The 22,495-nt window shown below is 50.6% G+C and overlaps 1 protein-coding gene across 1 annotated transcript in view; it reads left to right on the forward strand.

Moving 5' to 3' along the window:
- PDIA5 (protein disulfide isomerase family A member 5) overlaps positions 1-22,495 on the forward strand; it is a 93,428-nt gene that overhangs the window by 38,750 nt on the left and 32,183 nt on the right. The window contains exons 7-11 of the mRNA XM_055395329.2: positions 2,337-2,397; positions 7,494-7,561; positions 14,628-14,719; positions 14,811-14,882; positions 21,151-21,287. Coding sequence (XP_055251304.2) covers positions 2,337-2,397; positions 7,494-7,561; positions 14,628-14,719; positions 14,811-14,882; positions 21,151-21,287 — 430 coding nt within the window. The remainder of the gene's footprint in view (positions 1-2,336; positions 2,398-7,493; positions 7,562-14,627; positions 14,720-14,810; positions 14,883-21,150; positions 21,288-22,495) is intronic.

The raw sequence follows: 22,495 nt of genomic DNA on the forward strand, positions 1-22,495 counted from the left end.
AAAATGCTCATGTCCTGAAACTCCTAACATTGCTCTTCTGTAACTAGAAATATTGAGCAGAGATATCTTTCCACGCCTGTAGGCAGTCCTCTTATTACGCTGTGTACTGTTTTCTTTCATGTAGAAATATTAACTGCTTTTGTGCTAATAAAATCCACATATAAAATAACTGAAGTACCAAATTCGAGTTTGAATTGCCGACTTCTGTTTGTAAACTTAAGAGTTCCACACTTATTTGAGGGTAATTAAGCCATGAAATTAAAAGACGCTTACTCCTTGGAAGGAAAGTTATGACCAACCTAGATAGTATATTAAAAAGCAGGGACATTACTTTGCCAACCAAGGTCCGTCTAGTCAAGGCTATGGTTTTTCCCATGGTCATGTATGGATGTGAGAGTTGGACTGTGAAGAAAGCTGATCGCCGAAGAGTTGATGCTTTTGAACTGTGGTGCTGGAGAAGACTCTTGAGAGTCCCTTGGACTGCAAGGAGATCCAACCAGTCCATTCTAAAGGAGATCAATCCTGGGTGTTCATTGGAAGGACTGATGCTGAAGCTGAAACTGCAATACTTTGGCCACCTCACGCGACGAGTTGACTCAGTGGAAAAGACTCTGATGCTGGGAGGAGTTGCAGGCAGGAGGGGAAGGGGACGACAGAGAATGTGATGGCTGGATGGTATCACCGACTCTGTGGACATGAGTTTGAGTGAACTCCGGGAGTTGGTTATAGACAGGGAGGCCTGGCGTTTGTGATTCATGGGGTCACAGAGAGTCGGACACGACTGAGCAACTGAACTGAAGCATCTTTGAATGTAATATGATATTTGTTACTGTTCAGGGTATGAAACCAAATTGCTGCAGGCTCAGGAAAACCTTTTCTTCTCAGATCTTTTTAGCAATTTTAGCTCTGGGGGTTCCAGAAGATATTTTCAAGCATCCTCCACTCCTAGTCAGGGTCAAAGATCTTGGTTACTGATTCTCTTCAAATGGGCGCCTCTACCCTCTCGATACGTAAATAAGAGTAAACATTATCAGAATTGATTATGTAGTGTTTTAAATTCTCACAAAATAATCTTTTTTCTCTTACTGAAAAATTATAACTAATATACGTTCATTGTTAAAAATTTAGAAAATACAGCATAAGCATAAAAGAAAAAAAAATCACCCCATCCCTGCCTATTGAGAGGTACTCACTGCCAGTATTTTCTGTAGCCTTCAGGCTTTCAGTGTAATGCACACATAAACATTACATTTTATATGCTGTTTTGTCACTTGCTTTCCCCCCTTACTTATTGCGACACGCGTATCTTATTGTGACATTAAGTATTCCTCTCCGTCGTTTTTAAGGATGCAGTAGTATTCCATTGTGCAGGATGTACCATCATCTATTTACCTGATGCCTTGTTGCTGCCAGGAAGCCTGCATTTTGAAATTTCCTCTTATTTTCTTTATTATTCAAGAGAGAAAAACCTCTAATTTTCTTCCATGGAAACTGGTTAGAGGAGCTTATTTTAATCAAAATGTGCTCTGTCATGGTGCTGCTCCACCACCGTCCTTGATAGATTTGCTTTTTCCCGAACATCATTGACTCTGGTTGGAAGAAAAGTCTCCTGCCCTGCTTTGCACTGAAATCTCTCCATTAGCATTGCTGTGACCATTTGTCTTTTTACATTTATTATATTCATTTAACAAATGATTACATATTGCCTGATAACGAGCCAGGCGCTGTTCTAGGGGCTTTCCAAATACAAATGATCCACTTAGCTTGTCACCTCCTGGGGATGGGTGCCTCTCATCCTTATGCTCCTGTGCACACCATGGTCTTCTGGGCCCTGGATGGTTGGTGGCATGGCACGGCTGGGCTGGGGAAGGTTCACAGGGGTGGCTGAGCCTGGGTTGTGTGACGAGCAGATCCCCGCCTGGCCAAGTTGGGCCTCCATGAAAACAGGCACCCACCATAGCAGAGCCGTAGATCACAGAACAAGAGACAGCCTCGTGGGGCCCAGGCGGCTCCTTGCAGTGTTTTCATTGTTCCATGGGAGCTGAAAGTAAGGCTGGTAATGTGGTCCCGACTACCTCGTCCCACCAGGTGGCCTTGGGAAAGCCATTTGTCCCCTCGGGCCCTCAGTTTCCCTGTCTGTAACGTGTGAGGTAGCTAGAATAGATGGTCTCTAAGGGCCTTTCAGCCCCTACTTGCTAGGCTCTGTACTGCACTCCATCCCCCAAGTCAGACCGTGGGATTTCAGAAGTGCTTGCCGCACTCCACCACCGAGGGTCCCCAGGGTTGTCGCCCCTGTTCTGTGTTGCCTCTAACCTGCGATGTTCTGTGTGCCTCAGGACTTCCGTCGGCTCCTGAAGAAGGAAGAGAAGCCGATCCTGATGATGTTTTATGCTCCATGTGAGTGCCTTTCTCCTCTGCACTCGAATTGGACGGTCAGACTCTGGGCGGGGCCGCTGTGGATGTGAGGGGGCGGAAAACCAGCCCCCGGCCTCCCTTTGGAGCGCCTTGGCCTGCCTCGTCGCTGTGCTCACCCCGTCTCTCTGCCTGCGCCTCTTTTCTTTGTGCCTTTTCATCTGGCTCTGCCCCTCCATCCGCACCAGCTTTTCTCTCACTGGCATTGGCATCCTTCTGTCCCCTTCCCCCGGCATCTGCTCCAGGTACCTCCGCCTTCCCTGCCCTCTACCTTCTGTGGCCTGAAGCCCTTGGCTGGCAGCTGTGCACCCGGTGGAGCCGTGCCTCGGCCCTGGCGTGCTGTCTGTGGTTACCGCTGCTGACCATCCAGGGCCTGGCTGGCCTCTGGGCAGCCACACATCCAGCTGGGAGGGCTGAGGGACCAGGACCAGGGAGAAAGGGACCTTCTATTGGGATTCAGTCTCTATATGAGGCTCGAGGTCGTGAGAGTAGCAGAAGGGTCACTGAGATGGTGGCCAGAAGACCTGGGTTCTAATTCCAGCTGTGTCGTCAATGCGCTAGGTGACCTTGGCCAAATCCTCACCGCTCTGTGCCTCAGTTTCCATTTCTGAGAGGGCAGAAGGGGGCTGGATCCCAGCTGTGGCTTTCAAACATTTTGACTGTATTTGTAGTATTAAGCGTATTTTACACTGCAGCCCTGTACACTGTAAGTATATAAACTGTATATGTAAGCCGGAAAGTTTCACTAAACCAGACTTACCCTTTCTTACTGCTTGCCATCCACTCTACCAGATGTGGAAGACCTGATATTTTCTTTTTTATTGTTTCTTACTGGTTTTTCCTACTGCTTCATAACCCTCTAATAAAGGGTCAGCAAATCATGGCCTGTGGACTGGCTGCCTATTCTGTAGATTAATTTTTGTTGGAACGCAGCCACATCGCTTCATGTGGCTCTTCACAGCATGTTGTCTGTGGCTGCCTTCAAGCTGCAGCTGTGGAATGGAGCAGTTGCTCTCCAAGTCACAGATACTCCCCCATCTGGGCCACCTCTGAAGTCTGACTTGTCCCTACCCATGATTAAAAAGCAAAGACCTAAGGGCCTGAGCAAGAGATGTGTGTGTGATGGGAGGTGGGTGTGTCCAGACACGTCTGTGGCTTGAGTGAGTGGCACAGGGTTCTATTTATTTTTTTTTAACTACAACAGGAAGTGGGATATATATATATATATATATATATATATATAGTGTGTGTGTATATATATTTGAAATTTGTTTATTTTAATTGGAGGATAATTACTTTACTGTGGTGGTTTTTGCCATACCTCAGTATGAATCGGCCATAGGTATACATGTGTCCCCTCCATCCTGAACCCCCTCCCACATCCCTCCCTACCCTATCTCCTGGATTGCTCGGTGACTTCTGCCCAGCCTCCCACCTCACCCCAGGACTGTGCCTGCCCATGGAAAGAGACCCTAGAGTCCCACTACCTGTTAGATCTGGCCCTGCCCAGGTGGCCTGCGCTTTAATCCCTGATCATTCTATTAACGTTCACTGGTTGTGTCACCCCTTTTTGTTTCTCCTTATGTGCATGCGTGCTAAGTTGCTTCACCTGTAGCCCGCCAGGCTCCTCTGTCCACGGGATTCTCCAGGCAAGAATACTGGAGTGGGTTGCCATTACCTACTCCAGGGGATCTTTCCGACCCAGGGATCAAACCCAGGTCTCTTAGGTCTCCTGCACTGACAGGCAGGTTCTTTACCGCTGGCGCCACCTGGGAAGCCCTTTGTTTCTCCGTGAAAGTGAAAGTTGCTCAGTCGTATCTGACTCTTTGCCACCCCATGGTCTGTCCATGCAATTCTCCAGGCTAGAATACTAGATTGGGTAGCCTTTCCCTTCTCCAGGGGATCTTCCCAACCCAGGAATCGAACCGGGGTCTCCTGCATTGCAGGCAGATTCTTTACCGACTGAGCTGTGAGGCCTGCCCAACTGTGGATTGCTTCAGCAATTATCCTGCTCTCACAGTTCCTGAGGATGGGCCTCCTTTTTTTTTTTTATGTTAGAATGCTTCCGGTCTCAACCCATTGGCTAAATGAGACAAACAGTGACGTCAGTATGCAGTCCATGTCATGAGGCAGGTTCACGGTGCAACCGGGTGGGCTTTAGTGTGATGATCTAGGTAGTCACAGAGAGGTCCCCTGGCAACGTGCACCTCAGTGTATGTGCCGTCCTCCCGCCCCACAGCACCTCCCCAGGCTGTCTGGCAGGCGACCATCCTCAGGACAGGAGGCAGAGCTGTGAGCAGAATCATCTTCCTAGAGTAGAAAGTTAGGACAGAAGAAGCTAGGTTCCTTGTAGGTGTTACGGAATGCTTAGTAGTGAGGAGGGAGGGAGGAAACTCGGAGCTGTTTACACTTGTGAGGGCCGGATTGGATGGCTTTCTGGGTCCCAGGTACCCCCAGATTCTGTGGGTACTGTTGTGCTCTTATACTGATCCTGTCAAGCCCTCGTGGCCTTATAATTCAGCTTATTCCTGGGAGCTGCCAGATCCCTCACTGGGAAGTCCTTTAGGACTCTGTTCCTTCCATCACGACTAGAGTGAATGAACCCAGAGCCAGTGGGAACTTTTAGTTGTGACAAGAAATCTGGGTCCCCAGGACCTACTGAAATTATTCAGTAAATGTGTGTTGACTGAACTGATGGGAAAATGAATGGGCTGGTGCTCTAAGCTTTGGGGTTTGAGAGTGGTCATTAGTCTTCTCTCTTTCCCTGCCTCCCAGTTATATCAGCTGAAAGGTAAACTCAAATAAGGACCACCATACCTGCTCTATTTCTGGTAACGTTCAAGTGGCAGCTGACCTGGCCCAGAGCTTCCTGTTACTCTTCCATTACCTCTCCCCTCCAAGTAACCTCTTCACCTGGTACTGCTGATTTCCACCCTGGGGACAGCTGGCGGACTTACCATTCAGTTAGAGGTCATGGGGGATAATGTGATTTGAGGTCAGAGACAGGCAGAGCTGGGGGAGAGAGGCCACAGCTCTGAGGACAGGCAGTAAGTTCCGGACTGCAGAATGTGCCCTAGTGTGTGTCTGACTCCCCCATCTCATCAAGTCACTGGCTAAAGAGAGGGTGAAGGGCTCAAGTGTGCCCTCATCATCCTCCTTCCTGGGGAGTCGAGTGACATCCTTGTTCTGGTGGAAGTGTCTCCCCACCACGAACTGAGAGGTGGGCTCTCGGGCCCTGTGTTGGCAGAGCCTCCACTCCTGGTGCCCATCCTTCCCCCCGATACCCTGCCCCCAGGTGCTGGCTCTGCCCTCAGCCTGAGGGCAGGTGCTGCCTCTGCCTTACAGATGGGGAAGCTGAGGCTCAGACTGCTCTCACCGCTAGCCCCAGGTCACCCGGCAGCAGTCCAGGGGAGACGCAGACCTGGGTCTCACCCTGCCTGGAGCCGAGCTTCTTCCTCTGCTGCATGACCTTCTGTCCCTACCACGTGCATCTGCCTGGTGGAGCTTGGACATCCTAGGGAGCTGGCACTGCCTCCTCAGTTTCCATTCTCCCTGAATCCCCACAGTGGGAACAAAGCCCCCTGACAGGTGTCACATGCCTCCCTTCCCAGTGCTGGTGGGGACCACGCTGTGGTGGCAGCTGCTGGGTAGAGGGGCCACTTGTCCTCTGCGGGCAGACACTATGGGACCGTGCTGCAGGCTGACCTTGTTGCAGCTACCATGTCCCCCTGAGTCTGAGCCTGAACTAATGGCATAAACTTGAGTGCAGATGTTGGCATGTCTGTGTGTCTGTCTGTCTGCTGGGCAGGAACGCCACAGAGGGGCTGTGGGCATTTTGAGGGTTTCACGTCAGAATATCCTGCACTGCGTCTTGTCTGGTAGATGCGGTGCTGGGGAGATTCGAGTGGTCCCCGGGGAGTTCTGAGCTGTTCACGGTCTCCAGTGTTTGTATCTGGCCCAGTGGGTGAGTGCTCCTTTCTGAGCCGCGTTGCTCTGCCCACAGCCTGCTGAGGCCTTGGCTAAACATAGATCAGAGCTTGTCAGCCTGCTGCTGCGTGACCCTGTCCCCACTGTGCCATGTCGAGCTGGCGTCCAGACTGACATGGGCTTCCAGGCAAACTTTGGTGTCTGTGGCCTTCAGAAGCATCTCAGAGCCTGTTCTGCAGCAGAGCAGCTGTCAGGAAGAGTAACGGCCTTGTGTGTCAGAATTCCTCCTGTCTGAGGAAACTGGGGCTCGTGTTCTGTGGGGTCAGTACCTGTGTGTGGCTTGTTCTCGTTGAAGGGAAGGGGCGGGTTTAAATCAGAGTCTCTCTGAGGTTGTACTGCGTGCTGGGGGCACTGGGTCCCCCAGGTTTGGGGGCTTCACCACCCAGGAGAGGAGTGTGACTGTAATGGACCAGAGAGGGTAGAACCAGAGACATCACAGAGAATGAATGCCAGTGTCAGTGCTGGAAGGGGCCTGAGGCCGTCTGGTCCAAGCCCTCTCATTTGCCGTGAGGGGCAGTAGAGAGAGGAGGTGACCTGTCAGGGTCATCGGGCAGGTCGACAGAAGATGAGAATGGAGTGTCGGATCCTGGCCAGCGCCCGGCTGCCTCCTGTCACGACGTGATTATCTTTGTTAATGAAGGAAAAGAGGCAAGAAATCCCCAAAGCCACTGTATGTGTGGTTGCATGTTTTCCCTCCTAATAACATTTGCTCCAGATTCATCTGCAGCTCCCAGCTGGGCAGCGAGGGGAGGCTTTCAGCCATGCATGAAGCGGGTACTCCCCTGGCTCTCTGGATTCCTGTTGAACTCTTCACCCGCTCTCAGCTACTCAGTGCTTTGCTCTCCCCCAGCTGCGTCAGGTTTGACAGTCCCACACCTGTTGAGGGGCTGCTGGGCTGGGTCCTGTTTCATCCCGTGGAGTTGGTCAGCTTTTGGGGACTGGGGCCTTTGCCTCTGAGCCTGTGTGTTCCCAGAGCCTGGGCTGTTCTGGCTTCTGGAAGTGGGATAAATGCTTGTTGGTAGAGGCCTGAAGGGAAAGAGGGCTGAGCATGGGGCCCATTGTAACCATTTCATTTCTCTCCTGCTGGTGACCAGGGTGCAGCGTGTGCAAGAGGATAATGCCACACTTCCAGACAGCTGCGACCCAGCTGCGGGGCCAGTTCGTAAGTGAGGCACCAGGGGCCAGGCAGGGCTGGCTGCCGGCTCTCGACTTCTCCCTCTCACCTGGGGGGACAGCAGTGGGAGGGGAGAGGGCATGTTTTAAAATCGTGAGAAGCACTTCTTGCTGCCCCTGGCATGTGGTTCAGAGACCTGTCCTCAGTCGATGTTGGGGACTCCCCAGATTCCTGGGACCAGGAGAATTTGGGGCCTGTCGAAGGCCAGTGATGAAATAGCCAGGATGGTAGCAGGAAGCCCTGCGGTGTGCAGAGAGGCCGGGGGCTGACTGTAGACCATCAGGGTCTACAATGCTGGGGGCTGGGCTCCAAGGCAGGCTGAGACTCCAGATGCTGGGCAGCCTAGTGGCAATGAAAGAGGGCACAGTGACCCCAGTGGTGGGCCCAGAGCTCACGCGGGCCCATGAGGCAGCCTCCTGCCCAGGCATGTAGGGCTCTGTGGTTCCGGAGGGACCAGGAGGGACATCGTCTGTGGGGAAGGAGGGATGTCAGGACTGCAGTGGAGCAAGGTGATGGGGGACTGGAGACCCAAACACACCAGTTCTCTGAAGGAGTGTGTGCAGGGGGGAGTGGACAGGAGACAAGGTCATCTCAGGGTCACCCACCTTTGGGAGACAGGAAAGGGAAGGCGAGCCACAGAGGAAACAGGCCTTCAGAGAAGTAGGAGCGACCAGGATGGTCAGTGAGGAAGGAGGGTATGCCAGGGCTGTCAGACCTCACCCAGGGCTGAGCATCGGTCACTGACGGGCCTGCTCGTCTCTCTGTTTCTCCTGCTGCCTTGCCAGGCTTATCTCTTCTGTGCCATAGGTCTGTCCATTTTCGCACTTACCCCCAAGCCACAGAGGTTTTGATGTTTTTGTTTGGTTAGTTTTGGGTATTTTGCTTGTTTTTTTTTTTCTTTTTGGTAGCAACAGAAATATAACTGCTGGCTCCTCTGGGAGCATGGAAAAGTCCATATGTCTTTCCTGAAAGGTTGTCGGGAGGTGCCATCTCAGTGGGGCAGGCCAGAGTCCTGATACAGGAGTTCTGAGATCTTAAAACTCATCCTGATCTTTATGGATCAAATGGTGATTAGTTTAGAGTTAATTTAAAAAGTTTGAATGGCGGCCTCTGCTAGCCAGCCCCAGGATTGGGTTGCAAAGAGCCACGTGCTTTTTCTTCTGACCTCATTTCTGGGGCGACACCATGGTTCTGCTTGTTCCTCACTAATGAATTTTTAGCAAGCTGCCTGGAGACATTTGGCCCTGCGACACACATACATCACTCTGGGGAGGCTTCACTGCACATTTGGGGGCCTCAATAGATACCATATTTTAAGATGATTTTGCCTGAAGGAAAGGCTTAATTACCCACAAGTCCTCACCTGCATAGGCTGCCCTTGTGGCTCAAATGATAAGGAATCTGCCTGCAATGCCAGAGACCTGGGTTCAATCCCTGGTCAGGAAGAAGGGCATGGCAACCTGGAGAAGGGCATGGCAACCCACTCCAGTATTCTTGCCTAGAGGCTCTCATGGACGGAGGAGCCTGGTGGGCTACAGTTCATGGGGTCACAAAGAGTCAGTCACAACTAAGCGACTTTAACTTTCTCACCCATATACACTCAGACAGTCACTCAGCTCACCCTCCAAACTCTGGTCCAGCCCCAGTCAGATCACAAATTAGCTGGCCAGTCCCATCAAAGCAGGTAAGGTCTTGGTGCCAATTTCTAGCACCTTCTGGAAGATTCTAGCTAATGCTGCATCTACCTGCCAGAAGCATTTGTCCAGGCCCCTCCCGTGGTCCCCCAGAGCCTGTCCCTGCGTTGCGTGGTCCTGTCTGCTCATCTTTGCTTATGTTCTGAATCACTTTATCCACTGCTGCTAAGTCACTTCAGTCGTGTCCGACTCTGTGTGACCCCATAGACGGAAGCCCACCAGGCTCCCCCATCCCTGGGATTCTCCAGGCAAGAACACTGGAGTGGGTTGCCATTTCCTTCCCCAATGTGTGAAGGTGAAAAGTGAAAGTGAAGTCGCTCAGTCGTGTGCGACCCTTAGCGACCCCACGGACTGCAGCCTACCAGGCTCCTCCATCCATGGGATTTTCTAGGCAAGAGTACTGGAGTGGCTTGCCATTGCCTTCTCCGACTTTATCCACAGTTGATACTAATTATGAGGAGGTTTTCTAACTGAGAGATGAGTTTCTTAAGCATTTCTTCAGTACAGAGTATGGGCCAAGCTCAGAGTAGGAGCCCAACATGTCCTGATGAATGAAAGAATAGACATATGGCTTACCACTCCTGAGTACATTTTGTTTTAAGCTGTATATTTACATTAAAAGTGATGTTCTCTTTCTTAAAAGAAGTCAGAGCATCAGTTCCTAGGGACAGAGGCAAAGTAGGAAGGATGTTTGTGGAACAAGGGCCTTCTTTTCTGGCCCTGAGTTCACACTAGGTTCACACTAGTCTCTACAGTATTTGCCTTGCAGATTCCTTGTTAAGGGTACCTGCTTCCAAAAAAGGAAAGAAAGAAAGAAAAAACAAAACAGTGCTCGCTGCTCCTGTTTGGGTCCAGTCAGAGGGTCTGGCTGACTGAGCCCAGCTTTGGCCACGTGTTAGTTGCCTCTGTGTTATGTGAACTCATCCATTTCTTTGCTTCTGTATTTTGTTACTTGGGGCTTGTTTTGTGCTTCTTTCCCCTTGGTTTCTTAGGAAATTATCTTTTGAAAAGTTTTCACCTTTCCTAGCTCCATTAGGGGAAGGGTCCTCGCCACTGTGAACATCACCTACTTCAGGAGGTCCTTCGAGGCCAGGGCTCATGGTTGCAGCCATAGCCTCCCAAGAACAGGGCAGCCAGAGGAGTGGATTCCTTTTTGTCCTCGAACCTGGGACAGAGATGGACTGCTTCTTCCCTGAAATCGAAAGCTCACCCCCTCCACACTGCTGAAATCCACTGGTTAGCACCTCCTATCTTCTCTTCGTCTTTGTCATCTTTGAGTCCTCTTCAGCTGGCCCTGTCTGTGGCAGGGGTTAGAAACCTTCCTCCTTGACAGATTTCTTGGGAGGCATCCAACCTGATGATGTCATTAAGATGGAAGCCAGGCTGGGTCAGGGATACACAGCCTTTGCCATTTTCCAAACTCAGCTCCTCCTCTTCTTTTTTGCTGTCACTGAGTCATCGCATTTGTCCCATCTAGTCCCGCTGATTGACACCCTCAGCAGCCCGCACAGCTGCCAGAATGAGCCCATGCCTGCCCGCCTTCTCTTCCCAGCCATGCCAGTTATCGAGGTCCACGCCAAGTCTTTTGTTAACCTTGGCCATGATGGGCCATCTGGGTGTAAATGGTGAAATGGGTTGGTCTTGGCAACAGGTTTGTGCAGAGCAGACTTTGCTGATGGCTGTTAATAACTGGCTGGGAGATCTTGGGCAAGTAGCCCTGGAGGCTTCATTTCCCCATTCTTAAAATGGGGATGATAACACCAGCCCTGCCTGCCTGACTGGGCTGTTGGAAGAATGAATGGGCTGGTGCGTGGGGACAGCTCTGTAACCTGCAGACACTTCACAGATACAGGTGATGGGCACCCCCACTGCACTGCTCCGTGCTTGCTGTTCCTTCCACTCACTGCATGGAGTGCTCCCAGGGTTCTGCTTTCCACTCTCTTTTCTTTCTTACTAACACACTGGGATGAGGGCCTAACACTGTGCTCTCCTTGTCTTCTATGGACTGTCCCTTAGTGGTTTTTATCTGTGTCGATAGCTCAATAAGAGGTAGCTCCGTGGAGACTGAGTCTCTAAGCTCGAGTACCATGTGTTAGACTGCTTGCTTGACATCTTGGTCTGGACTTCTCTCCCTGGGTCCCAGATGCAGGGAGTCTAAAATATTTATTAAAATTCAGCGTCTTTCTACCTGGCAGGCGGCCAGCTTTCCTCCACGCCTCCTCCTGAGCACCGCAGGCTCCTCTGCCAGGCTGTCACCATCCATCTCCCCCTCGATACATCTGCCATTCAAGAAGAGACCTGCCCACCCATCTGGGTCAGACCCCACTCAGCCCACCCAGCGTGGCTGCTGTGACTGCTCACTTATCTCCCTGACCCCACAACTTTCCTCTAACAACCCCCAGGAGCTCTCCGGCACCTCCTGAATAAAGTCCTGGTTTCTTAGACACTAAAGGCTGGTCCAAAGCTACCTCAGCGAACCTGCGCGGCCTTCTCTCACTGCCCTCTCTTGTGTCCTGCAATTAAAACAACATGGTCCCCAGTTCTTGAGCTGCATCTTGGTTTGTCTTACCTCTGTTTTCTCTTTATGGAACGTCTGTGGAAATCTTACCCTCCTTGGCTACTTGCTCACATGCTCCTGTTTTGTGGAGTTTCTGTGATTCTTCTGTGATTGTCCCCACAACCATGGGATGTGGGCTGGACAGGAGGAAGACCATGTTGTGCCAGCTGACCGACCCCCAGCACACACGGTTCAGTGTCAGGCAGCCCTCACTTCTCCGTAGGCTGAGGTCAGTTTTGCTTCATTTGGAATCACAAACTCCAAAAAGTGCTTGTCAGTAGTTGTTCAAAAAATAATTACCTCGTTAACTAATAAATGCCCCCAAAATAGTCAAAAGTGCTGCAAAAACTCACAGAATTAGGAATTCATCACAAGCAAAGGTGGTTGACAAAGGCCACCTTCTGGGTGGGATTTGCTTTGCCTTGAGAGATGGATGCGTCTTCTGTGGTGGCCAAGAGAAGAGGAGTGGGCGACCTGAGCACAGGGCTGGAAGACTCAGGAGTGGGGTCCAGGAAGGCACAGTGTGGGCTCTGGGAATGTGAGATTTGCAGAGCTATTGTTGGTAGTCATATTAGTGATGACAGCTAACAGATTCTGAGTGTTGTAGAGACTTTGCACCATCTCATTTAGTCTTCACAGAAGCCAGAAGACGGGGCTGCAGATGAGGAAACTGAGGTGCAGAGGCAACTGTGACTTGCTCAGGGAGAACATCTACTGAGAGGGGAGTTAGGCTTTAGACCCAGCATCCTGACCCCCAAGCCCAGGCTCCTGGGCACTGTGGTATATTTTCCATCTTCAAGGTACCCGAGACGGCAAAGAGTCCAGCTGCCTCCCTGTGCAGAGATCTCAGACCGTGTCATTCCTGGGAGAATAAAAAAACCTAGAGTCTAGCAAATGTACAATTAAGGGTTTTGTAGGAAAGAAGAATTAAACAGTGAGATAGGGACCATATGATCTTTGAGTGTGGAGTTAGACGTTGGCCTCCATTCAGGGCAATTGAAGGGTTTTGTGTGGGAAAGTGATGTAATGAGAGGAGGATGTGAAAGAGTCATCTTGTGGTGAAGGTGCATGGACAGTGAGGAGATCAATGAGACATAAAAAGAGAACTTTACAGTAGACGGTTATTGCTGGAACTGGCTGCCGAATCAGCCTGGGGACCTGAGCAGAAGGGCTTTTAGAGGGTTCCAGAGCTTCTAGCAAATTCTGTCTCAGGTTCATTTTCCCTGTATTCCTTGTAGCACCCCAAAATGGGATGGGAAGAAAAAAGCAGATTAGCAAGCGTTTATTGTGTGTCTGCTTTACACCAGAAACTGTGCTGGGTATTTAAAATGGTTGGTATGTTTAGATGCCTTGCAGGATGGAGCTGCCAGAGGCCCAGGTGATTCCCATCACTGAGAATTTGGTAGGAAATAATGAATTTGAGCAGCAGTTTTGTGCTAAGTTGCTCAGTTGGGTTCAACTCTTTGTGGCCCCATGTGACCCGCCACGCTCCTCTGTTTGTGGGATTCTCCAGGCAAGAAGAGTGGAGTGGGTAACCACTTCCTTCTCCAGGGGTCTTCCTGCCCCAGGGATTGAACCCAGGTCTCCAGTGTTGTAGGCGATTCTTTACTATCTGAGCCACCAGGGAAGCCCTCTGACTTGGGTCATCTCCTTCAGTTCTCTTAAGAACCCTGTGATCTTCTCCTGAGCCACATCTTCCAAACAAGGAACCTCAGGGAGGGTGACTTGCCCAAGGTCCCACGACTGCCAAGTGGAAGCAGTCTTCTGAGTCGGGTTCACTGTCCACTGAGACTGCTCTTCCCCGTTTTCTCTCCATATGCCTCCTTATGTGTTGTTCAGCAAAACTCCACTTCCTAGTTTCTCCTCTGCTTCTCTGACCACTCCTGGCTTTTTTGAACGTCTTCTTCCCTCCCCTCTATGCTGCCCGGCTTTATGGGAGTCTTCCTGCATCTGGTCGTGCTGTGTTCTCTTGTGATGACAAAGCCAAAGTCCTCTTTCCGGGCACCTGATCCTGCCCTACAGGAGAAAGTTACTGCTTCGGGAAAGGAGTTCTGGGGACTCACCCTGGGTTGCTCTTAGCACAGCCTTGTTGTCGGTAACACAGCTACTGAAGTTTCTTTTCCATTCAGGGGTGTTGGCATATGTGGACCCCAGGAACCAGAGTATGTTCAGCTTCAGAGATGATGGTCAGGTCAGGCCATAGGTGATGGTCACCCACAGGTCACCTAATAGGGTCTGGAGGGAGCAGAGTCAGGCAGGTGGGTTGTCCTGAGAACTTCACACCCTCTTTGGACACATGAGCTGTGTAATCTGAGAACATGGTGCATGAAGCCAGGGTGGACAGACTGAGGTGTCTGGGAAGGTGTCTGAGGACCCTGTGGGGTGACTGAGTGGAGAAGAGTAAACCCTTAGTTGACATGGGCAGAGAAAAGGCGTAGTATGAACTTGGGAGGCAGGGGTCCTGCTCTCAGACCCTGTTGACCTTGGTAACGAGGCCAGGTTTCTTCTTCAGTCCTCAGAACTGTGTTTTGCTCTGGGATGATCCTCCCTGCAGGGCAGGCAAGAGGGAATGCCTGCCTGGGGGGCAACCCTCAGCCCAGATGCCTGTCTTTTCCAGAGAGCTTGGGCATTGTTCCTAGCTGGTTTGGCGTGCTGTGCTCCCCTCTGCACTGCACGCATCAGTCTCTGAGGCTCAGTCCCCATCATCTGTTTCTGGTGGGACAGCTGAACGGGCAGTGTGTGGATGAAGTGAAGGGCATCTGCGGGCAGAGAGTGAACAGGTCTGTTCTCCCTTTGTTCCCAGGTGCTGGCCGGGATGAATGTCTACCCCTCGGAATTTGAAAACATCAAGGAGGAGTACAGCGTGCGTGGCTACCCCACCATCTGCTACTTCGAGTAAGTCCCCTGCCTCCCTGTGGATGCTGCTGCCCCCCACAGTGGCGTCTGCCCCCTGGCTGAGCCCACGGTTTCTCCCCACATTTCACAGGAAAGGACGGTTTCTGTTCCAGTATGACAGCTATGGGTCCACAGCTGAGGACATTGTGGAGTGGCTGAAGAAGTAAGTTGGCGTTTGCCTTGGTGGGGGTACCCAGAGGGAGGGGCATCTTCCGGGCCCCAGTATTTCCCTGGTCACAGGGCTCTGCCTGGTGGTTGGAAAGTGAATGAGGAAGGAAAGGACCATTTCTTGCTGCCCACACAGCTGATTGTGGGCGGCATCTAGGTGAGGGATCTGTGAGTGCAGGATGTGAAAGTTGGGAGAATTTCATGTGACTCGCTATGATGACTGCATTTCAGATAGGTTTGTTTTCCCCCCTTACTGTCTACCTGATGGATAGAAGCATTTCTCACCCAGGATGGCAGGGTTGAGAGAGGTTCCGCTGCAGGTCTCTCTGAAAATAGAGTTGTCAGTCGAATGCTTATTTCAAACATAACACTTTGTATTAGGTGCTGTGAAGCTAAGAAGTGTCCTAATGCCTTAGATTTGCAGACTGCTTTGCGGTTCACCATGCATCCCTGCAGAGCTGCCTCATAGCACCCTGTGATCCTGTTTGTAATGTGATTAGATCCTTACAACCCAAACCACCCCCCCACCCCACCCCCATGCTAGTCGTGTGATTTTTGTGTGATACTTGGACCCTGTCCAGTGTGTTGGATGGGGCGTCTGTCTCCCCCATCCCTTCTTCATGGCCGGAGTTCTGACCACCCTAACCCACCCCAAGCACTCCCCTGCGCTGGGCTCTGCCAGCCATCGCCTGTGTGTAGCTATTTGTGCACGTCCTTGGAATAATAGCAGCGTTTTGAGGGCTCCACTTTGTGCCTGACTTTGTTCTGAGCACTTTATGTGGATTCTTAAGGAACCCTCAGAACAGATATTATTATCCTTATTTCATGATTTCATGAATGAGGTAACAAAGCGGAGTGATGGAGTGGCTCGTCCAAGGTCCTGCAGCTGACCGGCAGCAGGGCCAGGCTTGGCCCCGGGCAGCAGCTCCCCTGAGTTCTGGCTGGAACCCCTTCCCCTTTTGCCCAGGTGCTAACATGGTGGATATTTATTGACATTATTACTGTATGGGCACAGGGGTAAAGAATTAGTTATCCAAAGACATGGAGCTTGAAAGTGTGTATTTTCAGAATGAGAAAGGAGGATGAATTTTGTACGAAAAAAAAACACCCAGAAACCACAGGAAACAAACTTCGATTCTAAAGGCTGAAACTCTCAATCTTCTGTTCCATGGGTTCCCAGGGGCCCAGGAGATAAAATACCACAGCCAAACCATGTTTGCCTGTTGTCTTTTATTTCTTGGAAGCATTTTCACATCTCTGTCTCCATCTCTTATTTCAATTCCAGCCCCTGCCCGGGAAGGCAGCTCCCCATTATTCTATACTCATTGTCTTAACCTGGGCCTTCACACCCCTGTTTTCCTTTTCATTTGATAATAAGCGTGTCCTCTCCTCCAGCCAGACATGTCTCGCTCTGCTTTGGGAGAAGGTTTCAACAAATGGCAATCTCATTTGTCACCAGAGCATAAAATCTGTCTGCTTCCCTCCCCCTTCTGTAACCTTTTCTGGTTTCAAAATGCACTCATATCTTCTTGGAAGGATAAGGTTTATTATTTATTTTTTTAGAAAGTGTTCAGAACTGCTTGCTCTCCTAGACCAGAGGAGCATGTCAGTGGAGGCTCTGAGACAGGTTATTTTCTTCCCTCAGGAACTCACCACTCTGTCCCCACCCCACACACAGCCCCAGCCAGGTTCCTCCACCTTGTTCTGGGCTGGCGCCTCCCCACTTCCCACCTCTCCTCTCCTCGCCCCCCATGGAAAGGAGACGTTGTTTAGCAGCTTTTGGTTCACCCTGGGTGTGCAGTCTCCACGCTGAGGTTGATGGGGTAACTCTGGGGAAGGGAAGGCAGCCTCTGGGTACCCCTGGGCAGCAGCTTCTCCAAAGGCAGGACCACAGCCCACTCTCCCAGCATGGTGGGGGCAGAGAGGCGCTTCCTGAAGGACCCCTCGTGGACTGCCTCATCTCATGCCCCAACAAGATCTAGCACTGCCATTGTGTTTCCAAGTAGCTAAATTTTTTTTTCAAAGTCTCTTCTGATTTTAAGGTTAGTCAATGAAGTATGTTATTACTGGAAAACTCAATTTAGTTAAAGGGAAAAGTGGCCCCCTTATCCCACTACCCAAGAATAATGTGTTGTGGCTTTTGGCATTTCCTTAGATTCCCCCCAACAGATAGCCAGCTCTGTGTGTGCTTTTCCCTGGTACCAGGTTTTTTAAGTCTTTACCAGGTTTCTCCCACATCCTGGTTCGTGGGTCGCAGTGACCTTTCCTGCTGCCCTGCACTTCTTCCCTGGGCCTCTCCATTGGCTGCTCATGGCTTATGGCAGCCAAATGTAGAAGGATGAGGAGGGTGGTCCAGCCTTGCTAGCTCTCCAGATGACTCTCAGCAGCCCAGGAGAGAAGGGCCAGATCCTGCCCTGAGACACGTGACTCTGGCGAGTGGGCAGGGCAGGGCGTCCCTGTGTCGGAGCGCCCCGGGGCTCTGGGGTGGTTGCAGTGAGCCTGGTGGTTGTGCCATCTTGTGCTCCCAGCAACTGCATTTCTCATTCCGCTCTCTGCAGATTTCATGCTGCTGAGTTGGGCTTGGCAGGTAGAGTGTTCACAAGTGGCAATCAGTGTTGACCTGGCTACCCAGTTCTGCCTGTGTATTTTTATACTAAGCAGAAGTGGATTGGAAACAAACAAAGTGTTCTTGACTTGTCATGCTTTAAGTTGCCTCTTCTCATCTCTGGCATGTGTACCTCCCTCAGGCAAGGACCTGCTTTGTGTGCATTTCGCAGTCCTGGAGAGCCAGGGAATTAGAGTCACAGGATGGTAAGGGAATGTGAATGTCAGCGAACCTGCCTCCAGCAGTTCCCTTTCAGTGTTGCTTTACCTCTTGGGCAGGTGGAGCTGCTGATCATGCTTGAACACCTTAGAGAACGGACCTTGGTGTTACCAAGTCCAAGCTCGCTCTGCTTGCCTCACGACAGGCCAGTGATTCAAGAGATGAGTTGTTGAGGAAAGGAGGAAACTTTAATCTGGGAACCAACTGACCAAGAAGATGGCAGACTAGTGCTTCAAAATAACCATCTTGTCAGGGCCTGGTTGCCAGGTTCTTTTATGGATCAGAGATGAGGGAGAGGTGAGGAAATAAAGTAATAAGACTGTTCAATCCTTGCAAATCTCCCCTAGAGTGGCAAGCCTCAGGCAGGGAGGGGAATGTGTTAGTTTCACTTCCTTACAGTCCTTCACAGAAGGCAGGCCATTATGTATGTTTATAATAACAAAAAAGGGTTACAGTCACTGAAGCAGATCCTGTGTCAATTTAAAATTAACCCTTCGCAGTTACATAGACTCATTTTGAGGGCCCACTCATGTTTGAGTGATTCTTATGATTTAGGTAATGAGTGATGTCTAGGGACACCTGGATAGTACTTGATACATTTACAAAGTATCTCAAGACCATTGTCTGTCTAGATGTACCTGCAGGGCCGATGAAGAAGGGCCTGCACGTATGTTGATAGATGTTTTAAGTCGGACTGGTTGCCTCAGCCCCTAGAGCTGAAAGGTGGAGGAAACGATTCAAGAGCCAGGTCTTCTGACTCCTAGTCTGGCTCTTTCTCTCTTATCTGCTGTAGATAGGAGGTTCTTAGTTCTCTTGAGCTGAAGTTTCTTTCTCTGGAGCTTCTACCTTCTGTTGGTTCTCCTTTGTGGGACTGTAGAAAATCAATCTTACTTTCTCTTCCCGCTACAGTGTGAAATGTTTGAAGAAAACTATTATGTTCCCCATATCTCTTCTTCTCCTGGTTAGACACTTCCAGTTCCTTCAACCATTCTTCTCTCATTCCCGCATTGACTCAAAGAGAGTTTGCTGGGTCCCTGCTTTGTGGGAGGCGCAGGAAGTAGAGAGCTGATCTAGAGGGAGCCCCTGTCTTTAAGGGGAGACACAGTAAAGGGCACGATTCAGCCACTGTGCCCTCTTACCGCTGTGCCTAGGCCTGCAGGCCCGTCCAGAAAGCAAACTTCCTACTGTCCACTGGGTGGGAGAGGGGCAGCCACCTGGCTGCTGGAGATCCCAAGGTCTCCCATTTCCAGCCCCAGCCCCACTTCAAGGGGAGCCTCTGGTCCTCTGGAGCCTTTGCATATTGGGGTAGTCCTTGGGTCCCTGCCTCCTCTGAGCACCCAGCACCTCTGGTTTCTGTCTTCTAAGAAAAGCAAAAATTTTTTGCTAAGTCAGTTTTCTAGCTTCTAAATTTGCACTGACCTCTTTTTCATTACCTTTTTCTTTTTTAGCTCATGTGATGCTATTTTAGTGGCTTTGGAGTGTGTCCTCCTCCATGTTTAACTAGAAATTTTTCAGTCACCTTCATTTACTTGTACTGCCACTAAGACATGGCGTCTCCGTTCTGTGTGTGTACTCTTGCTGGATTTTTAAAAATTATCCTAGTTTTAGAACAGATTCCATTCATATAATTAAAATAATTTTTTTAAAGATACTTAAAAATTATGCATTGACGTCTTCCTTTTACCTGTTTCCTCCATCCTGTTCTCCCTCCCACCCCCTAGAGGTAGCAACTTTAATTAGTTTCCTTATGCAGACACATGCAAATATGAATAAGTGTTTTTTATCTCTCTCTATTTTATGCAAAAGTTAGCATGTTATGGCCTGTTGTGTCTGACCCCGCTGTCTCCATCAGAGTGCAGGGAGCTTCCTTGTCCCCCTGCACCATGCTCAGCCCTCTGGGGTCCTGGTGGACTGCAGTTCACCTAAGCAGTTCCTATACCAGTGGGTACTGGGTTCTTCCAGTCTTTGCTATAACAAATCATCTCTAATAAATACCTTGGAATGTGTGTAATTCTGACCATGTCCAGGTATATTGAAAAGATAAATTCCCTGAAGTGGAATTGGTGATGCTTTCAGGAATTGGTATCTTGAGTCTGTGTATGGGAGCCTAGGTTTCTTGGTGTTGGGAATGCTGAATGGCTGGTGGTGACTCATTCTAAAGCTTGATTTTGCCATCAGCCCCATCTAACATTGTATGCACATGGGTTCAGAGTGGTTTGACCCTCTCCCTGCTACTTCCCATTGCTGAGACCACCAGTGGGGCCTAGTCGAGAGCACCAGAGAGGGTTTCTGAAGGTGCTGTCAGACCCAGGCTCTGCCATGGGGTGGGGGTGGCAGGTTCCACCACATCAGCCACATGGGAGGACGGCAGCTTCCACTGTTTGGGCCACATTGCTCTCATGACTTGTCAGTCCTGGCCACTGGAACTTTGCACTTTTTCTTTTTTACTGTAGGCTCTCAAAGGCAGGAAGCAATGGTTGTCTTTTCACATTTGTCATCCTAAAGGGTATTTTTTCAAAGTAACGATTAAGGTGGCTCTGGCAAAAGTGTTCATAAAGCATCAGGGAGTTTGTGTCACTGGCAGACTCACCCTTGGCTTTGAAGCAAGAGAGGGCAGCTGTGAGCCTCCCTCTCTGTAATAGCTGGTGATGTAAATGTCAGCACACAATTGTCCCAGGTGGCGGAGGCTCCAGGGAGGTGGGCCACCAGCCTGAGGTGGTGCAGCTCATGGTGGCAACAGGGATTTGACCTGACCTCTGAGCCTGGCCCTTTCTGCTCAAGCATGCCGCCTCTGGAGAACTAGAGAACCTTGTTCTTGGTCTTGAGGAAGGGTTCCTACTGTAGTGTGTGTTCTCATAGTTAGGGAACCCCCAGCCTTGTTCCCCTGGGCCCCACTCTTTCTCATTACGACCCTCCCACACTAGTTAGTGAACACCTCTCAGTCCCCTGTCCACCCCCAGTCCTTCCCTGATATGTGGTCTTTCTCAAGACACCTGGCCTCTCTCTCTCCTCCTCACCCGCCACCCCTCCCATCTTATTCCCTCTTCTTCTCACCCCTCACCCTGTGGGCACCACTCAGCACAACAGTTAGCTTTGTCAGAGGTCACTCTTGGCTGCCATAGTTTATATTCTTGCCAGTGGCTAAAGTTTTAGATGCTAACGAATCCCCCCACCCAACCCTGATCCCAGGGAGGAAGTGAGGTTTCCTGCTCTGCCTAGAGAGCCACAGCTGGAAGCCACTGTTTGCCGGAGGATATCAGCTGAGCACCTCTGGGCTCTTGGGATGATGGAGGTGGGCAGGGCCAAGGAGTACCCCCCACCCCCGCTCCCCCCGGGGGGTCGTGGGGAGCCCCTGAAGCAGGCTGTATGAGCCAGTGGGGGTGAGGGCTTCACTGGCCCCGGAGTGTGCTCTGAGCTCTGCCTGTTTTTGGTCTTCCAGTCCGCAGCCGCCACAGCCCCAGGTCCCCGAGACTCCCTGGGCAGATGAGGGCGGCTCCGTTTATCACCTGAGCGATGAAGACTTTGACCAGTTTGTGAAGGAACACTCCTCTGTGCTCGTCATGTTCCACGCCCCATGTGAGTGGAACCTTGCTCCTCCCTGCCACAGCCTCTCTCCCTCGGCTCAGAGTGGACACCTCTCTGAGCCTTTAGCTGTTTACCTAGAGCAGCAGTCATCCCTTAGCTTGCAGGTGGGGACACTGAGGTCCTGAGAGAGCCTGTATCTTGTCCAGTAGTTGAAAGGGCCCAATGAAGCCAGGGCTGGAGCCTCAGTCCCCACAGCACCTAGAACCCCTTCTTTCTGCTTCACCTGGTATCCGTCACAGCCTGCAGCGGCTGTCGTGGATCAAGGGAAGAAAAACGTGAATCCTGTAAAATGTGTTTGCAATATTGACCGAAAGCCCTGTAGCTCAGGATTTTTCTAGGCCAGTGTCCCCCCCATTCCCATGAAGGATGGAAATGGATTGTAATTCCTTTCTAAGAGGGAGAAGGCTGCTCCTGGAAAGGTGAGCAAGGGATGACAACCCCTGGCCACAGAGTTCCTGGGAGCAGTTTCTGGGAAAAGCAGGCCCATCCTAATGGGGGATGAAGCTGGGTCCCCAGCACCCTGGGACAGGGAACATGTGTGGAGTGCTCTCTCTTATAGCTTCTTGCCAGCTCTTTGGCCCAGTGATGGTGGGTAAGGGATTGTGAAAGAGGAGAAGAAGCAAAAATAACTTCTTCAGAGATCAGTGTCATAATTGCCAGTCCACAGAGGCATCTTTAGTGAGAGATTACTTTATTAATTGTCTTAGTCATAGAGATCTTTCTGCTGTTGATTGTGATTTGCTCTGTGGTGACAAAGTGGCTGCCCATAGGGCCATCTCCTTCTGTCTCACCCACAGCGCTGCAAAGCAAATACGATTAACTCCACTTTACAGACCAGTGGACAGTCGTGTGGAGAAATGGCACTACTCTTTGAGTCCTATACCGCTGAGCCCTGGCCCTCCCACACTCTGCTTCCCTGCAGTATCACAGGGGTTTGGTTAATTAGCAATTGTTCGTAAGTAGACCACTCCTGGGGATTTCCCCAAGTCCATCTTATAAGTGCCAAATTCTGAAGAGAATCCAAAGGAAAATTATTGGCCTTTCTCCTGAAAAAATGACCCCCAAAAAACCCTTAAAAAAAAAACCCTGAAATTTCAAAGGGCCTCTGATTAAGGGCAGTGACAGAGAGGGCCCTAGGAGCATGTCATCCCAGCCCTGCCAAGGCTCAGTCCCTATGGCTCGCAGAACCCTGATGAATG

This window comes from Moschus berezovskii, chromosome 1 (genome assembly GCF_049115385.1).
Source record: "Moschus berezovskii isolate FMDL1 chromosome 1, NW_MosBer_1.0, whole genome shotgun sequence".
Classification (NCBI taxonomy): domain Eukaryota; kingdom Metazoa; phylum Chordata; class Mammalia; order Artiodactyla; family Moschidae; genus Moschus; species Moschus berezovskii.